Source organism: Schistocerca serialis, chromosome 2, assembly GCF_023864345.2.
Source record: "Schistocerca serialis cubense isolate TAMUIC-IGC-003099 chromosome 2, iqSchSeri2.2, whole genome shotgun sequence".
In the NCBI taxonomy this organism is placed as follows: domain Eukaryota; kingdom Metazoa; phylum Arthropoda; class Insecta; order Orthoptera; family Acrididae; genus Schistocerca; species Schistocerca serialis.
This window is the reverse complement of record NC_064639.1, coordinates 389,497,581-389,517,341: the sequence shown is the minus strand read 5'-3', so window position 1 is coordinate 389,517,341 and position 19,761 is coordinate 389,497,581. Positions and strand designations below refer to the sequence as shown.

The following is a 19,761-nucleotide window of genomic DNA, read 5'->3' as shown; positions in this document are numbered from 1 at the left end:
ATTACTTGCAAACCTTAGGTTGTTTAACAGTGTGTTTTGTAAGTACTTGGAAGATTAAAAATTGAATGAATACATTTGCGGTTTATTTTCTGTGACACTCATGTATTTTGTTATGCTGACTATACCTGCTTAATGTAATTGGATAGATAAAAAAGTGTACTCATCAAGCGGTGGCAGGAGAACGTACATATAAAATAAATATTTTTAATCCTTCTCACCCTGTCCAGTAAGTCTCCTTGGCCATTGGTTCTGGGTGACTTTCCCAAACTTGACTCCTGTTCGTAAACCTCTCCGGTTTTTTTTTTTCCTTTCACCCCTCTTCCTTCCCCTTCTACCCTTCCGTTGGAAGAAAGAACCACTGGCCCAACAGCTTGCATAAGTAAAAGCCTGTATTTTATTTTACTTATAAGTATGTTGTTCTGCTGCCACGTGGTGAGTAGATTTTTTAATCTGTCCATTTGTATTCTGTTGTCAAGAATTGATTATTTTCATTGTTATAACTGCGGTACCGTGTCACTGGTATTACAGAGTACAGAAGAACTCTTAAAGAAGGAAGCAAATCTCACTGATGTTGAAACACCAGGTGAGACCCCTCAGACAGATTCTGAGGTCAGCAGTGTTCTGTCAGCATACAAAAGTGAGGGAGATCCAGATGTGTATGAAGATGCTTATGTGGACTTAAAGAAATTTGTGGAGGGTGCACTAGATATTTACAAAGTAAGTCATTTAACTAATAGTTACTAATTACATATATTAGGCCTATAGGTAATTAATCAGGTAAGCCAAATTGTAGATTTAATGAAATTGTTTGCGAAGTTATGAATTTAAGTTCTGCATTCTGCAGGCAATTTATACCTCAGATGCTGCAGCTTAAGTAATTGTAAACTATTATCTTTCTTCTCCCATACTAATTTTGTTGATAAAATGCACTGCTCATGTAAATTTAGTGTTGATGTACAATCAAACATCTCAAGAGGACTGACAAATTTGAAGAAATCTTATACATAGTAACAACACCCAGCTGCAATTGTGAGGATACTATAGACATTTCATTTGTTATCTAGCCTGTGGTATGAAAGAAACTTAACAACAGGATGTATTGCGTTCTCCCTGATATATGGAAGTGGCATTGTTGTCAATTTAAGTAGCACAAAACATCACAATACCTTCATTTGTGCTCTGCATTTGACCACATGGTATCAGGTGCAGGTAACGAAGTATATTAGTATCATTTCATTCCTCTCCCTACTCCATTATCAGAATACATGTGAGAAGAAATGTGATTCACACACCTCTGTATAAGCACAAATTTTTGTGATATTTCCATCATGATTGTTAGGGGAATGTACTTAAGAGGAAATAATATTTTTTTTACATCAAATGCTGTTGGAATTTAAAACTAAGTCTTTCGGTGCTATACAGTGACGTCTATCACTGGAGATTGTCGAGCCTATCTGTGAAGCTCTTGTACTGATAAAAAATATGCAGTACAAACTGCTAATCTGAGTTCATAACAGCTCCACACTGTTGTCACAGAAAACTTGTTTTCCTTGTTTCCAGCTTCAGAAAAATTTCTAAGGTGACCATTCTTTTTCAAGTCTGATTTAGAGTGATGCCGATGATTTATTTTCCACTCTGAAAGTGTTATTGTAGTCTGATTTTTTTGTTGCTGAAGTTTGATGAAGGGTATCTAAGTCCAAAATGCCTTTGTATTTATGTAAACCTTTCTAAACAAGATGTCTGTTTTTTAATCATTGATTATACTTGACATACATTGTAATAAGCTGTTGAAACTTTCAGCACGAGTTGGGCATGATACTTTACCCAGTGTTTGTACACATGTACCTAGAACTTGTTTATAATGGTCATGAGCAGCAAGCAATAAAATTAATGGAGAAATTTGGTCCAGATCAAGAAGAATACTATCAAGATGACCTGAAAAGACTTTCACATGTTACAAAGAAAGACCATATGAAAGGGAATGAACTCACTGACACATTTAAGTAAGTAAACATTATTTCTATATAACTGTAGAGAAACCTATTTGTGTGTTAGTTTTATAAGAATTGCATTGGGTATCTGCACATGTAATCTAGTTGTGTTTTATGTAACATAGTAAAGTCACATTAGTTCTAGCCCAGCAACTTGTACATCCATTTAATCTGAGGTGGCCGGTGAGTCACTACTATGTTAAACAAAATCAAAGCAGTATCATAGATAAAATTGAAAATATGTACGGGGTGGGTGTGATCAGCGGCCATCATTCACACACCTACATTGTTTAGCCACTATTGTTGTTTCACCCACCGCCAGTAGCCAGTGCCTGCTTAGGCTCAGTGTATTGTGTACATGTAGCCATGAAGAAAAGCCAAGAAGAAAAAATTGAACAGTGGCGAGACTATATAAAAAGTAGCAGCAGAGTTGGGCACTGGCCAAGTATCTTTAGGCAACCGGTGATGAAACAGAAACTGGAACAGTGATATTCTATCAAAGCTTCATGTTCTTTTTCTAAAAAGCATGGAAATTCACTTATTGTAAAACCATGAAAACATCATATTACAAAGAGACTAGTGAAGACCTCTACTTGTAGTTTGCACAATAGTGAGCTAAACAAAATCCAATAAGTAGTCTGATGATTCAGGAGAAGACACTTGTATTTCAAAAAGAATTAGAAGAAGGAGAAGAAAGTTTTTCTGCTAGTTTTGACTGGCTAGATAATTGGAGGGGAAGATATTTGGGGCGGGGGGGGGGGGGGGGGCGGCTTGAAATCTGTGGTAAAAAGTTATCCGCTGACAACAGAGCTGCCAAAGTGACCCCCCAAAAAATAAACATTATGATAAATCATGAAAATCTGTCACAGGATCACATTTATAAGTATGATGAGACAGGACTCAATTACAGAGTGCTTCTAGTAATATGAAATACTTAATACATTAACTGATTAAATAACTTTATTTACTGTAATGATACATTGAACATCAAGTTGTGAATCTGTTTGTAAATAAAAGGACTTTAAAATTGTCACCGTCTGTGTAAATTGAGCTCTACTTGGATCCAGTTACCTTGAATTACTAAGATTTTACTGTATATTGTTTTCAGGTTTAATGAACACCTAAGTGAACAATTCCTGCATTTAAATTGGATGTCTTTTCAAGCCTTAGCCGTGATGTGTAACTGATTTTGATAGTTTCACCATTGCTAGTTGTGTCAAGTAATTTGTTCCTTCAGTATACAGGGTGCCATTTAAAAAAGTCATACCGCTGTTCATATCTTTGTAAAAAACAAAGCTACAATGAAGGCAATCTTGCTGATTGATGTCCATCTGATGGCTAAAGAGCATTTGCTTGAAACATTTTGTAATTTGCATCTGGACAAACAGTTATTTAGGTTGGTCAAGATAAATGGGACGCCCTGTAGACCGGCTTTCTCATCATTAGTGCATTGTGACATTTTTGGTACATCATGAATCAAGCCTTTGACCCAGCACACATTGTCACCTGAGATTAGCAATATTTGCAGCTGTGACCTTTATTTATCTCGTACATCTGTTTTGCCTTTATCAAATTCCTGGCTCCAGAACCACACCTGTTTTCATGACATTACACTCAGACTGTAAACTTTAGTTAGTTGGTGATGAATTGCAGCTGGTGATATTTTCTTTAAATTCAAAAATCTTATTACACATTACTCATTGTTTGCAGTACATATACTGAGGGCATTTGGAAGCTCCAATTGTCTCTTATGTTTAGAAATGAAATTAATTTGCATGAGATATTTATGTACATCTACAGGAGCTCTTGTTATCTTACCTATTGAACCACCCTCATATTATTACTTACACAGCTGAAGTAGAAGACATCAAAATAACAGAGAAGCCAGTACTTTGAAGTTGCTTGTTCAGTTTTACTGAGTAGCTGCTGTTTACATGTATATGCTTGTTTAATATGTACAAGGTTCCACTCAGTTTGACAAGGAATAATAATTATCTTGCTGCTTTACAAGTGGAGTCTTGTTTGTATGGAATGTGTTTATACTTGTCATACAGTTTTACAAGAGTCCACCCAGGTAACCATGTGCATTAAAGCACCACCTCAAGGATGGGAATGTGCGCTGGCCCCAGATCGAATCTGTCCAACGGATTAATGGCTAGGGTCAGTCTAGATGTTGTTTTTAGGTGGCTTACTACATCCCACCTCATGAATACTGGGCTGCAAAGTCCCACCTTAGTTACACTATTTGCAAATATTTAGAAAACTTTCACTAACTTTCACATGAATAACACTACACACAGACATTTACAACAATTTTCAGTTTATGAACCCAGATTAATTTGTAGGAGTGGCTAGTAAGTCAGCAGTTTTTTCCCCCCTTCAGAAATTTGCAATTCCTTGCCTTTCGCCTGCTAACATCTAGTAAACACTTTTATACCAGAAAACAGAACCCACCCTCAACCCTAAAAAAGGAGGAAGAGTCTACAAGAAAATTATTTTTATGCTTTGTAATGCCACATGTAAACTGCTGCTGGTTTTAAACTGATCTATTTGTGTTCTGCAATTCCAGAAGATGCGACAGGACACATGCTCACTTTTCCGTCGCGCTGTTGCATGGTGTAGGTGTTCCAGTGATTATTGTCTTACATTTAGTTGATTCTTATTCCAGGATGACATTTTAGTTGTACTGGAGATACCAGTGATAGACAACCACCTTTCCTGGCCTCATAAACATGCTTATATACACTGTGTGATCAAAAGTATCCAGAACCCCCCAAAAACATGCTTTTCATATTAGGCCAGGTACTCCATATCGATGACCTCAGTAGTCATTAGAAATCATGAGATAACAGAATGGAGCACTTCGTGGAACTCACGGACTTTGAACCTGGTTAGGTGATTGGTTGTCACTTGTGTCATACATCTGTACGCGAGATTTCCACACTCCTAAACATCCCTAGGTCCACTGTTTCCAATATGATAGTGAAGTGGAGTGGAAACATGAAGGGACACATACAGCACAAAAGTGTACAGGCTGACCTCGTCTGTTGACTGCCAGAGACCACCGACAGAAATTTCAAACTGTATCAGGATCCAGGATGCCATAAATCGCTCCAGTGACTGAGGAAACTGCAGTGCCATCCAAAGATGGCTAGTGATATTTGCAATTGGTAATTTCATATTGAAATTTTGTGATTATACCAGAAAATAAATTATCTTCAGCTTGCTGTTAATTACTTCAATGAACTCTATAGTCATAGATGTCTGAGTTCATCCTAAAAATCTAGTTTGTGTGTGGTTTTTCCTAAACATTATCCAGCATTGGCTGATTTACTTGAGTCTTCCATGATCTTGGAGTTACAGACATTGAATTTCTCTTCAGTTTGTTTGGGAAATGCATGAAGCCACTCTGACATTAAGTTGTGTAACCCTTGGTTATTCTTAGCAATAGCTGACTTGATAGGACGCTTGAGACACTGGGCATGTCACACATTTGATACTGTATGTCCTGAATATGGAAAAGGTTTCTGGGCAAAATCTTCTTGTGTAAGGAATGTAAGGCCCAAAATTAAAATATTTTATGTTCTGCTTACTTTCCCTCCTGTTCTGCTGGTCAAAGTAATATTGAGTTTAGTGTTAACTTTCGATTTGTGTGGGAACGCTCCTTCAGATGTTACATTTTCGATGACAGACTTTTTTTTTTGACAGATGGAGTAGTGTCTGTACTGACTAGTGACAGTTGCTGCAAATAATCTCACTTTCTTCACACTGACTCGCAAATTGATGCCTTTGGCCAAAAAATAAATATCTGCACTTGATAGGGACATGTCCATCTTCTACAATGTTTCATGGTTAATGTTACATGTGGAAGCTTAGACTAAATGCAGCCCAAATTACTCAATACCAGTATTCTTGTAATGGGAAAAAATTAATTACCATCTCGAAATGTATCTGCCTTGCTTGATTTTCAGAATTGTACTACTATTACATTATGCATATCTGCACCAGTATACGACCAGTTTTGTAACAGCTCAAATAATCATTCCAGCAGATAACATAAATGGCTGGCTGCTTGTTGATATCATAATTTTCCTGTCACTATATGCTGTAAACTGAAGACAGTACAGAAATTACACCATTAAATAAAGAGCAGTTTCATCTGTCCTCGAGAAATTGTTAAATTTTCATGGTGGTTCACTGTTAATTGAGCTTTGTTGCATATTATATACATATTTAATGCAACAAGATTTCATTCACTTGTTTTGCATGATGTGTCCTTCTGATGAAAAAAAGTTAAAAAAATGCTGCTAATTATCACTTAGGCTCCCCACAATAGTTGATAGCGACTGGACTACTGTCAGTCCCTCTTTCCTGAAGAAGCAACCGTTTGTTGCGAAGGCTTGAATTTTGTGTGTGTGTTTGTGTTTGTTTGTGTGTCTATCAGCCTGCCAGCGCTTTTGTTTGGTAGGTCTCAAAAAACAAAGATGATGTGACTTACCAAACGAGAGTGCTGGCAGCTCGATAGACACACAAACAAACACAAACATACACACAAAATTCTAGCTTTCGCAACCAACGGTTGCTTCATCAGGAAAGAGGGAAGGAGAGGGAAATACGAAAGGATGTGGGTTTTAAGGGAGAGGGTAAGGAGTCATTCCAAACCCGGGAGCGGAAAGACTTTCCTTAAGGGGAAAAAAGGACGGGTATACACTCGCACACACACATATCCATCCGCACATACACAGACACAAGCAGACATTTGTAAAGGCAAAGAGTTTGGGCAGAGATGTCAGTCGAGGCGGAAGTACAGAGGCAAAGATGTTGTTGAAAGACAGGTGAGGTATGAGCGGCAGCAAATTGAAATTAGCGGAGATTGAGGCCTGGCGGATAACGAGAAGAGAGGATATACTGAAGGGCAAGTTCCCATCTCTGGAGTTCTGACAGGTTGGTGTTAGTGGGAAGTATCCAGATAACCCGGACGGTGTAACACTGTGCCAAGATGTGCTGGCCGTGCACCAAGGCATGTTTAGCCACAGGGTGATCCTCATTACCAACAAACACTGTCTGCCTGTGTCCATTCATGCGAATGGACAGTTTGTTGCTGGTCATTCCCACGTAGAAAGCGTCACAGTGTAGGCAGGTCAGTTGGTAAATCACGTGGGTGCTTTCACACATGGCTCTGCCTTTGATCGTGTACACCTTCCGGGTTACAGGACTGGAGTAGGTGGTGGTGGGAGGGTGCATGGGACAGGTTTTACATCGGGGGCGGTTACAAGGGTAGGTGCCAGAGGGTAGGGAAGGTGGTTTGGGGATTTCATAGGGATGAACTAAGAGGTTACGAAGGTTAGGTGGACGGCGGAAAGACACTCTTGGTGGAGTGGGGAGGATTTCATGAAGGATGGATCTCATTTCAGGGCAGTATTTGAGGAAGTTGTATCGCTGCTGGAGAGCCACATTCAGAGTCTGATCCAGTCCCAGAAAGTATCCTGTCACAAGTGGGGCACTTTTGGGGTTCTTCTGTGGGAGGTTCTGGGTTTGAGGAGATGAGGAAGTGGCTCTGATTATTTGCTTCTGTACCAGGTCGGGAGGGTAGTTGCGGGATGCGAAAGCTGTTTTCAGGTTGTTGGTGTAATGGTTCAGGGATTCCGGACTGGAGCAGATTCGTTTGCCACGAAGACCTAGGCTGTAGGGAAGGGACTTCAACGTCAAGGAAAGTGGCATGGGATTTGGAGTAGGACCAGGTGAATCTGATGGAACGAAAGGAGTTGAGGTTGGAGAGGAAATTCTGGAGTTCTTCTTCACTGTGAGTCCAGATCATGAAGATGTCATCAAAAAACTGTACCAAACTTTGGGTTGGCAGGCCTGGGTAACCAAGAAGGCTTCCTCTAAGCGACCCATGAATAGGTTGGCATACGAGGGGGCCATCCTGGTACCCATGGGTGTTCCCTTTAATTGTTGGTATGTCTGGCCTTCGAAAGTGAAGAAGTTGTGGGTCAGGGTGAAGCTGGCTAAGGTAATGAGGAAAGAGGTTTTAGGTAGGGTGGCAGGTGATCGGCGTGAAAGGAAGTGCTCCATCGCAGCGAGGCCCTGGACATGCGGAATATTTGTGTATAAGGAAGTGGCATCAATGGTTACAAGGATGGTTTCCGGGGGTAACAGACTGGGTAAGGATTCCAGGCGTTCGAGAAAGTGGTTGGTGTCTTTGATGAAGGATGGGAGACTACATGTAATGGGTTGAAGGTGTTGATCTACATAGGCAGAGATACATTCTGTGGGAGCTTGGCTACCAACTACAATGGGATGGCCGGGATGATTGGGTGTGTGAATTTTAGGAAGGAGGTAGGGGTGCGGGGTGTTGGTGGGGTCAGGAGGTTGATAGAGTCAGGTGAAAGGTTTTGTAGGGGGCCTAAGGTTCTGAGGATTCCTTGAAGCTCTGCCTGGACATCAGGAATGGGATTACCTAGGCAAACTTTGTATGTAGTGTTGTCTGAAAGCTGACGCAGTCCCTCGGCCACATACTCCCGACGATCAAGTACCATGGTTGTGGAACCCTTGTCCGATGGAAGAATGACGATGGATCGGTCAGCCATCAGATCATGGATAGCCTGGGCTTCAGCAGTGGTGATGTTGGGAGTAGGATTAAGGTTTTTTAAGAAGGATTGAGAGGCAAGGCTGGAAGTCAGAAATTCCTGGAAGGTTTGGAGAGGGTGATTTTGATGAAGAGAAGGTGGGTCCCGCTGTGACGGAGGACGGAACTGTTCCAGGCAGGGTTCAATTTTGGATAGTGTCTTGGGGAGTAGGATTAGGATCATTTTTCTTCGTGGCAAAGTGATATTTCCAGCAGAGAGTACGGGCGTAGGACAGTAAATCTTTGACAAGGGCTGTTTGGTTGAATCTGGGAGTGGGGCTGAAGGTGAGGCCTTTGGATAGGACAGAGGTTTCAGATTGGGAGAGAGGTTTGGAGGAAAGGTTAACTACTGAATTAGGGTGTTGTGGTTCCAGATTGTATTGATTGGAATTTTGAGGTTTTGGGGGGAGTGGAGCTGGAAGTGGGAGATTGAGTAGATGGGAGAGACTGGGTCTGTGTGCAATGAGAGGAGGTTGAGGTTTGCTGGAAAGGTTGTGAAGGGTGAGTGAGTTGCCTTTCCGGAGGTGGGAAACCAGGAGATTGGATTGTTTTTTGAGGTGGAGGGTGGCATGCTGTTCTAATTTGCGGTTGGCCTGTAGGAGGATGCTCTGAACAGCCGGTGTGGATGTGGGAGAGGAAAGATTGAGGACTTTTATTAAGGATAGGAGTTGATGGGTGTGTTCATTGGCTGAGTTGATGTGTAGGTGAAGATTAGGTGGGTGAGGGCAATGGATTGTGCAGTTTGAAACTGGTATAGGGACTGATGGAAAGAAGGGTTACTGCCAGAGATGGGAACTTTAAGTGTGAGGCTTTTGGGGGTAATGCCAAATGTCAGACAAGCCTGAGAAAATAAAATATGGGAGTGTAATCTGGCTAGGGCGAAGGCATGTTAGCGGAGGGAATGTAAATAAAACTTAATGGGGTCGTTGTGGGGATGTTGTGAGGGTGACATGGTATTAGAAGGTGGAAAGTGTAACATGAGGCTGAAATTGAAATGAAAATAAAAATATATGGGGAGAGATAAAGGTGAAGTAGAAAGCAACTGAGGATCTGGTGTGAAAAAAGGCAAAAAAGTGTTGGTTATAGCTGGGCTATGTTGATCCTGTGGTGAACTTGTGTTGGTAGACAACGATGTGCACAAAAGTTAGGTGGTTGTGTTGCCGCCAAAACATGTTAAAGGGTGGAGCAATTCGGGAAAATTTTGAAAAAACTGCATTTAAATGTATTAAAAGGAGTGGTTTTGTGGTGGCAGATTGTGAAACTGAGGCTAACAATTGTCTGACGAAGAAATAATGACGTTAAAACCTGTGGGAAGCGGCTAAAAAAGATCAGTGATGTGGGAAAAACGGAAATGGAAAAAAAGCGAAAGTTATTAGAACTAGCCTAAATGGCTGTTTAATAGCTGAAAGGAACTGTTTGTGAACTGGAAACGGTGGATTTTATAGCAGTGGTAGTGTTGAAACCTGAAAAAAATTTTTTGGTTATGGTTTGGAAGTGGGTTACGTATTATAGAGTATATATAGGCGGGATAAAATTGTATGGTAGATTCGCTAAAGAGAAGGTGAGTACAAAGTGAAACTACTTGCAAAAACAGAAAGAGAAAATAAGATGACAGGAAAGATTTCGAAATGCAACAGTGACAATAACAAACGTAATTGTTGGGTTCAAATTGAAGATATGAATATAGTAGAGGGAAACATTCCACGTGGGAAAAATATATCTAAAAACAAAGATGATGTGACTTACCAAACGAAAGTGCTAGCAGGTCGATAGACACACAAACAAACACAAACATACACACAAAATTCTAGCTTTCGCAACCAACGGTTGCTTCATCAGGAAAGAGGGAAGGAGAGGGAAATACGAAAGGATGTGGGTTTTAAGGGAGAGGGTAAGGAGTCATTCCAAACCCGGGAGCGGAAAGACTTTCCTTAAGGGGAAAAAAGGACGGGTATACACTCGCACACACACATATCCATCCGCACATACACAGACACAAGCAGACATTTGTAAAGGCAAAGAGTTTGGGCAGAGATGTCAGTCGAGGCGGAAGTACAGAGGCAAAGATGTTGTTGAAAGACAGGTGAGGTATGAGCGGCAGCAAATTGAAATTAGCGGAGATTGAGGCCTGGCGGATAACGAGAAGAGAGGATATACTGAAGGGCAAGTTCCCATCTCTGGAGTTCTGACAGGTTGGTGTTAGTGGGAAGTATCCAGATAACCCGGACGGTGTAACACTGTGCCAAGATGTGCTGGCCGTGCACCAAGGCATGTTTAGCCACAGGGTGATCCTCATTACCAACAAACACTGTCTGCCTGTGTCCATTCATGCGAATGGACAGTTTGTTGCTGGTCATTCCCACGTAGAAAGCGTCACAGTGTAGGCAGGTCAGTTGGTAAATCACGTGGGTGCTTTCACACATGGCTCTGCCTTTGATCGTGTACACCTTCCGGGTTACAGGACTGGAGTAGGTGGTGGTGGGAGGGTGCATGGGACAGGTTTTACATCGGGGGCGGTTACAAGGGTAGGTGCCAGAGGGTAGGGAAGGTGGTTTGGGGATTTCATAGGGATGAACTAAGAGGTTACGAAGGTTAGGTGGACGGCGGAAAGACACTCTTGGTGGAGTGGGGAGGATTTCATGAAGGATGGATCTCATTTCAGGGCAGTATTTGAGGAAGTTGTATCGCTGCTGGAGAGCCACATTCAGAGTCTGATCCAGTCCCAGAAAGTATCCTGTCACAAGTGGGGCACTTTTGGGGTTCTTCTGTGGGAGGTTCTGGGTTTGAGGAGATGAGGAAGTGGCTCTGATTATTTGCTTCTGTACCAGGTCGGGAGGGTAGTTGCGGGATGCGAAAGCTGTTTTCAGGTTGTTGGTGTAATGGTTCAGGGATTCCGGACTGGAGCAGATTCGTTTGCCACGAAGACCTAGGCTGTAGGGAAGGGACTTCAACGTCAAGGAAAGTGGCATGGGATTTGGAGTAGGACCAGGTGAATCTGATGGAACGAAAGGAGTTGAGGTTGGAGAGGAAATTCTGGAGTTCTTCTTCACTGTGAGTCCAGATCATGAAGATGTCATCAAAAAACTGTACCAAACTTTGGGTTGGCAGGCCTGGGTAACCAAGAAGGCTTCCTCTAAGCGACCCATGAATAGGTTGGCATACGAGGGGGCCATCCTGGTACCCATGGGTGTTCCCTTTAATTGTTGGTATGTCTGGCCTTCGAAAGTGAAGAAGTTGTGGGTCAGGGTGAAGCTGGCTAAGGTAATGAGGAAAGAGGTTTTAGGTAGGGTGGCAGGTGATCGGCGTGAAAGGAAGTGCTCCATCGCAGCGAGGCCCTGGACATGCGGAATATTTGTGTATAAGGAAGTGGCATCAATGGTTACAAGGATGGTTTCCGGGGGTAACAGACTGGGTAAGGATTCCAGGCGTTCGAGAAAGTGGTTGGTGTCTTTGATGAAGGATGGGAGACTACATGTAATGGGTTGAAGGTGTTGATCTACATAGGCAGAGATACATTCTGTGGGAGCTTGGCTACCAACTACAATGGGATGGCCGGGATGATTGGGTGTGTGAATTTTAGGAAGGAGGTAGGGGTGCGGGGTGTTGGTGGGGTCAGGAGGTTGATAGAGTCAGGTGAAAGGTTTTGTAGGGGGCCTAAGGTTCTGAGGATTCCTTGAAGCTCTGCCTGGACATCAGGAATGGGATTACCTAGGCAAACTTTGTATGTAGTGTTGTCTGAAAGCTGACGCAGTCCCTCGGCCACATACTCCCGACGATCAAGTACCATGGTTGTGGAACCCTTGTCCGATGGAAGAATGACGATGGATCGGTCAGCCATCAGATCATGGATAGCCTGGGCTTCAGCAGTGGTGATGTTGGGAGTAGGATTAAGGTTTTTTAAGAAGGATTGAGAGGCAAGGCTGGAAGTCAGAAATTCCTGGAAGGTTTGGAGAGGGTGATTTTGATGAAGAGAAGGTGGGTCCCGCTGTGACGGAGGACGGAACTGTTCCAGGCAGGGTTCAATTTTGGATAGTGTCTTGGGGAGTAGGATTAGGATCATTTTTCTTCGTGGCAAAGTGATATTTCCAGCAGAGAGTACGGGCGTAGGACAGTAAATCTTTGACAAGGGCTGTTTGGTTGAATCTGGGAGTGGGGCTGAAGGTGAGGCCTTTGGATAGGACAGAGGTTTCAGATTGGGAGAGAGGTTTGGAGGAAAGGTTAACTACTGAATTAGGGTGTTGTGGTTCCAGATTGTATTGATTGGAATTTTGAGGTTTTGGGGGGAGTGGAGCTGGAAGTGGGAGATTGAGTAGATGGGAGAGACTGGGTCTGTGTGCAATGAGAGGAGGTTGAGGTTTGCTGGAAAGGTTGTGAAGGGTGAGTGAGTTGCCTTTCCGGAGGTGGGAAACCAGGAGATTGGATTGTTTTTTGAGGTGGAGGGTGGCATGCTGTTCTAATTTGCGGTTGGCCTGTAGGAGGATGCTCTGAACAGCCGGTGTGGATGTGGGAGAGGAAAGATTGAGGACTTTTATTAAGGATAGGAGTTGATGGGTGTGTTCATTGGCTGAGTTGATGTGTAGGTGAAGATTAGGTGGGTGAGGGCAATGGATTGTGCAGTTTGAAACTGGTATAGGGACTGATGGAAAGAAGGGTTACTGCCAGAGATGGGAACTTTAAGTGTGAGGCTTTTGGGGGTAATGCCAAATGTCAGACAAGCCTGAGAAAATAAAATATGGGAGTGTAATCTGGCTAGGGCGAAGGCATGTTAGCGGAGGGAATGTAAATAAAACTTAATGGGGTCGTTGTGGGGATGTTGTGAGGGTGACATGGTATTAGAAGGTGGAAAGTGTAACATGAGGCTGAAATTGAAATGAAAATAAAAATATATGGGGAGAGATAAAGGTGAAGTAGAAAGCAACTGAGGATCTGGTGTGAAAAAAGGCAAAAAAGTGTTGGTTATAGCTGGGCTATGTTGATCCTGTGGTGAACTTGTGTTGGTAGACAACGATGTGCACAAAAGTTAGGTGGTTGTGTTGCCGCCAAAACATGTTAAAGGGTGGAGCAATTCGGGAAAATTTTGAAAAAACTGCATTTAAATGTATTAAAAGGAGTGGTTTTGTGGTGGCAGATTGTGAAACTGAGGCTAACAATTGTCTGACGAAGAAATAATGACGTTAAAACCTGTGGGAAGCGGCTAAAAAAGATCAGTGATGTGGGAAAAACGGAAATGGAAAAAAAGCGAAAGTTATTAGAACTAGCCTAAATGGCTGTTTAATAGCTGAAAGGAACTGTTTGTGAACTGGAAACGGTGGATTTTATAGCAGTGGTAGTGTTGAAACCTGAAAAAAATTTTTTGGTTATGGTTTGGAAGTGGGTTACGTATTATAGAGTATATATAGGCGGGATAAAATTGTATGGTAGATTCGCTAAAGAGAAGGTGAGTACAAAGTGAAACTACTTGCAAAAACAGAAAGAGAAAATAAGATGACAGGAAAGATTTCGAAATGCAACAGTGACAATAACAAACGTAATTGTTGGGTTCAAATTGAAGATATGAATATAGTAGAGGGAAACATTCCACGTGGGAAAAATATATCTAAAAACAAAGATGATGTGACTTACCAAACGAAAGTGCTAGCAGGTCGATAGACACACAAACAAACACAAACATACACACAAAATTCTAGCTTTCGCAACCAATGGTTGCTTCATCAGGAAAGAGGGAAGGAGAGGGAAAGACGAAAGGATGTGGGTTTTAAGGGAGAGGGTAAGGAGTCATTCCAATCCCGGGAGCGGAAAGACTTACCTTAAGGGGAAAAAAGGACAAGTATACACTCGCACACACACACACACACACACATATCCATCCGCACATACACAGACACAAGCAGACATTTCTAAAGGCAAAGAGTTTGGGCTGAGATGTCAGTCGAGGCGGAAGTACAGAGGCAAAGATGTTGTTGAAAGACAGGTGAGGTATGAGCGGCGGCAAATTGAAATTAGCGGAGATTGAGGCCTGGCGGATAACAAGAAGAGAGGATATACTGAAGGGCAAGTTCCCACCTCCGGAGTTCTGACAGGTTGGTGTTCGTGGGAAGTATCCAGATAACCCGGACGGTGTAACACTGTGCCAAGATATGCTGGCCGTGCACCGAGGCATGTTTAGCCACAGGGTGATCCTCATTACCAACAAACACTGTCTGCCTGTGTCCATTCATGCGAATGGACAGTTTGTTGCTGGTCATTCCCACATAGAAAGCGTCACAGTGTAGGCAGGTCAGTTGGTAAATCACGTGGATGCTTTCACACGTGGCTCTGCCTTTGATCGTGTACACCTTCCGGGTTACAGGACTGGAGTAGGTGGTGGTGGGAGGGTGCATGGGACAGGTTTTACACCGGGGGTGGTTACAAGGGTAGGGGCCAGAGGGTAGGGAAGGTGGATTGGGGATTTCATAGGGATGAACTAAGAGGTTACGAAGGTTAGGTGGACGGCGGGAAGACTCTCTTGGTGGAGTGGGGAGGATTTCATGAAGGATGGTTCTCATTTCAGGGCAGGATTTGAGGAAGTCGTATCCCTGCTGGAGAAGCCACATTCAGAGTCTGATCCAGTCCCGGAAAGTATCCTGTCACAAGTGGGGCACTTTTGGGGTTCTTCTGTGGGAGGTACTGGGTTTGAGGAGATGAGGAAGTGGCTCTGATTATTTGCTTCTGTACCAGGTCGAGAGGGCAGTTGTGGGATGTTAAAGCTGTTTTCAGGTTGTTGGTGTAATGGTTCAGGGATTCCGGACTGGAGCAGATTCGTTTGCCACGAAGACCTAGGCTGTAGGGAAGGGACCGTTTGACGTGGAATGGGTGGCAGCTGTCATAATGGAGGTACTGTTGCTTGTTGGTGGGTTTGATGTAGACGGACGTGCCCGCATCTCGTGGTCGTGCGGTAGCATTCTCACTTCCCACGCCCGGGTTCCCGGGTTCGATTCCCGGCGGGGTCAGGGATTTTCTCTGCCTCGTGATGGCTGGGTGTTGTGTGATGTCCTTAGGTTATTTAGGTTTAAGTAGTTCTAAGTTCTAGGGGACTGATGACCATAGATGTTAAGTCCCATAGTGCTCAGAGCCGTAGACGGACGTGTGGAGCTGGCCATTGGACAGGTGGAGGTCAACATCAAGGAAAGTGTCATGGGATTTGGAGTAGGACAAGGTGAATCTGATGGAACCAAAGGAGTTGAGGTTGGAGAGGAAATTCTGGAGTTCTTCTTCACTGTGAGTCCAGATCATGAAGATGTCATCAATAAATCTGTACCAAACTTTGGGTTGGCAGGCCTGGGTAACCAAGAAGGCTTCCTCTAAGTGACCCATGAATCGGTTGGCGTACGAAGGGGCCATCTTGCTACCCATGGCCGTTCCCTTTAATTGTTGGTATGTCTGGCCTTCGAAAGTGAAGAAGTTGTGGGTCAGGATGAAGCTGGCTAAGGTAATGAGGAAAGAGGTTTTAGGTAGGGTGGCAGGTGATCGTCGTGAAAGGAAGTGCTCCATCGCAGCGAGGCCCTGGACGTGCGAAATATTTGTGTATAAGGAACTGGCATCAATGGTTACAAGGATGGTTTCCGGGGGTAACAGACTGGGTAAGGATTCCAGGCGTTCGAGAAATTGGTTGGTGTCTTTGATCGAGGATGGGAGACTGCATGTAATGGGTTGAAGGTGTTGATCTACGTAGGCAGAGATACGTTCTGTGGGAGCTTGGTAACGAGCTACAATGGGACGGCCAGGATGATCGGGTTTGTGAATTTTAGGAAGAAGGTAGAAGGTAGGGGTGCAGGGTGTTGGTGGGGTCAGGAGGTTGATGGAGTCCCTCAACTCCTTTGGTTCCATCAGATTCACCTGGTCCTACTCCAAATCCCATGCCACTTTCCTTGACGTTGACCTCCACCTGTCCAATGGCCAGCTCCACACGTCCGTCCACATCAAACCCACCAACAAGCAACAGTACCTCCATTATGACAGCTGCCACCCATTTCACATCAAACGGTCCCTTCCCTACAGCCTAGGTCTTCGTGTCAAATGAATCTGCTCTAGTCCGGAATCCCTGAACCATTACACCAACAACCTGAAAACAGCTTTCGCATCCCGCAACTACCCTCCCGACCTGGTGCAGAAGCAAATAACCAGAGCCACTTCCTCATCTCCTCAAACCCAGAACCTCCCACAGAAGAACCCCAAAAGTGCACCATTTGTGACAGGATACTTTCCGGGAATGGATCAGACTCTGAATGTGGCTCTCCAGCAGGGATACGACTTCCTCAAATCCTGCTCTGAAATGAGATCCATCCTTCATGAAATCCTCCCCACTCCACCAAGAGAGTCTTCCCGCCGTCCACCTAACCTTCGTAACCTCTTAGTTCATCCCTATGAAATCCCCAATCCACCTTCCCTACCCTCTGGCTCCTACCCTTGTAACCACCCCCGGTGTAAAACCTGTCCCATGCACCCTCCCACCACCACCTACTCCAGTCCTGTAACCCGGAAGGTGTACACGATCAAAGGCAGAGCCACGTGTGAAAGCATCCACGTGATTTACCAACTGACCTGCCTACACTGTGACGCTTTCTATGTGGGAATGACCAGCAACAAACTGTCCATTCGCATGAATGGACACAGGCAGACAGTGTTTGTTGGTAATGAGGATCACCCTGTGGCTAAACATGCCTTGGTGCACGGCCAGCACATCTTGGCACAATGTTGCACTGTCCGGGTTATCTGGATACTTCCCACTAACACCAACCTGTCAGAACTCCGGAGATGGGAACTTGCCCTTCAGTATATCCTCTCTTCTCGTTATCCGCCAGGCCTCAATCTCCGCTAATTTCAATTTGCCGCCGCTCATACCTCACCTGTCTTTCAACAACATCTTTGCCTCTGTACTTTCGCCTCGACCGACATCTCTGCCCAAACTCTTTGCCTTTACAAATGTCTGCTTGTGTCTGTGTATGTGCGAATGGATATGTGTGTGTGTGCGAGTGTATACCTGGGATTGGAATGACTCCTTACCCTCTCCCTTAAAACGCACATCTTTTCGTCTTTCCCTCTCCTTCCCTCTTTCCTGATGAAGCAACCGTTTCCTTCCCTCTTTCCTGATGAAGCAACCGTTTGTTGCGAAAGTCTGAATTTTGTGTGTATGTTTGTGTTTGTTTGTGTGTCTATCGACATGCCAGCGCTTTTGTTTGGTAAGTCTCTTCATCTTTGTTTTTAGATATATTTTTCCCACGTGGAATGATATAAAAAAAATTGAAACAGATGGTTCCGATTTATATATATAAAAAAAAAAAAAAAAAAAAAAAAAAAAAAAAAAAAAAAAAAAGAGAGAGAGAGAGAGAGAGAGAGAGAGAGAGAGAGAGAGAAGAAAAAAACAAGAAGTGAAAAGTGAAAGGATGTGAGTGAAATAGTGGCAGTGATGGAAGCATGCACAATGTGTTTTATTTTTTAGGTGTTGTTCTCTAGTGTGTATTTCAGTCAGTCTGGCTAATAACATATTATAGTCCCTTTTTTCATTATTTCATAAAGAATTATAACCTTGAAAGTTGAGTCTAACAGAACTATTACCGGTTCACAGGTCAAGTGAATTTATTATCAGGATGTCACGTGATACCCTTTCAATCTTGAAAAGACACCTTCAAGAAAAGAAACACAGTGTTGTCCTCAACATCATACAAGAACATTTGTATTTTGATATGTACGAAGGTGTAGCTCGCAATAAGCAACAAATTGAAGCCACATCCGGAGCAGTAGTAGGGGAAGCAACACGGCAAGGTATTTCATTTTAGCTATAAAAACATTTATTTAGGTAACATTGATTACACCATAAAATATTTCTAGTTGAATAGTTCTGAGAGTTATTGCCGAATTATCTTCCATACAAAATTCATGTGATAGCTACATATGATTTTTCAGTTGGCTTCATTAATTTTAATTTAAAACTTGAGTAAAAAACTACCTTAGTCAGCATACATCTCTTTTGTTGAGGTACTCTCTGATATGTTTGTTTGATCATGGCCTATTTGTTATGTATGTAATTTAATGAAAAATTTTCTTAAACCAGTGGAAGGTATTTTATAACATTTAGGCAAGAGTAAGACCCAGTTTCTGCAAATTTTAAAAAACCTATTAGTGTAATATGTTATATACTGTTTTTTGGCAACATGCCTTGTAACCAAGATATGTTTATTTAATGACATCACCTTCACAAACATCACATAGCTGTACCAGTATTTTATGTATTGCATAAGAGAGGAAAAATTATCTTGCAACTACCAAATATGTTTAGTTAGCTTCCTCTGTTGTGGGGTTATTCTCTTAATGTACTTTTGGCAAAGTTCTGTGTTTAGAGATGTGGATTCATAAGTACTGTAGTATTATTAATTTCTTGTCCAGCATATGGAGCATGTTGATGCAGATTCCACTACTGTAGTATTGATTTTGAATAAAATACCAGCACCAGTTATGCTTTTGTTTTTGCTTTGTAAACCATGACCAGTTTTGGTCTCCAAGGTATGTGCAGGTGTTCTGTGTTCCCTCAGAATGCCCGACATATACCACTGGATAATGGCCTTGAAGGGCCAGAACTGATCTGTTTTTTACAATAAACAGTGGAATGGGTGCTGGAGTTTAGTTCTAAAGGAGCAGACCACTCGAAAGTGCCCAGATGGAGGCTGCGGGAGAAGGGTGGAGATTATATAAAGTCGACATCCATCAGAGAGCAATCAGACACCAAGAACACCTGAAGATGGCAAGAAGTCAGCTTGCCAAAATATCGCGCCTTTTGGACGACGCTACCCGGCTGAATACCCGAGATATTTTCAAGATTTCTGTACGCCAGGAAATCCTCAGATCACACTTCAAGTACCTCTATGGGGAGGAGATGCACAGCAAAATCAAGAAGCTGGACAAGCTTCGGAACAGGAAGGAGCGCCTTTTGGCCTCCCTTGTCTTACTACTGAGATGCTGAGAGGACCGAATCATACCATCTTTTGCAAAGGTCACTCATCATATCAGAATCGCAGCCACCAACTGGATCACTGGAAGAGCTACCTGGCCCTGATCAAGGAGAGGATCTGGTACACTTGATGTAGACTCGACGAGACCTCTGGAGAA

General features: G+C 43.0%; 1 protein-coding gene across 1 annotated transcript in view; it reads left to right on the top strand.

Annotated features, from left to right (window-relative positions):
• Positions 1-19,761, top strand: part of LOC126457216 (transcription initiation factor TFIID subunit 5) — an 80,159-nt gene that overhangs the window by 17,737 nt on the left and 42,661 nt on the right. Inside the window, exons 2-4 of the mRNA XM_050093336.1 lie at positions 529-717; positions 1,801-2,003; positions 18,224-18,420. Coding sequence (XP_049949293.1) covers positions 529-717; positions 1,801-2,003; positions 18,224-18,420 — 589 coding nt within the window. The remainder of the gene's footprint in view (positions 1-528; positions 718-1,800; positions 2,004-18,223; positions 18,421-19,761) is intronic.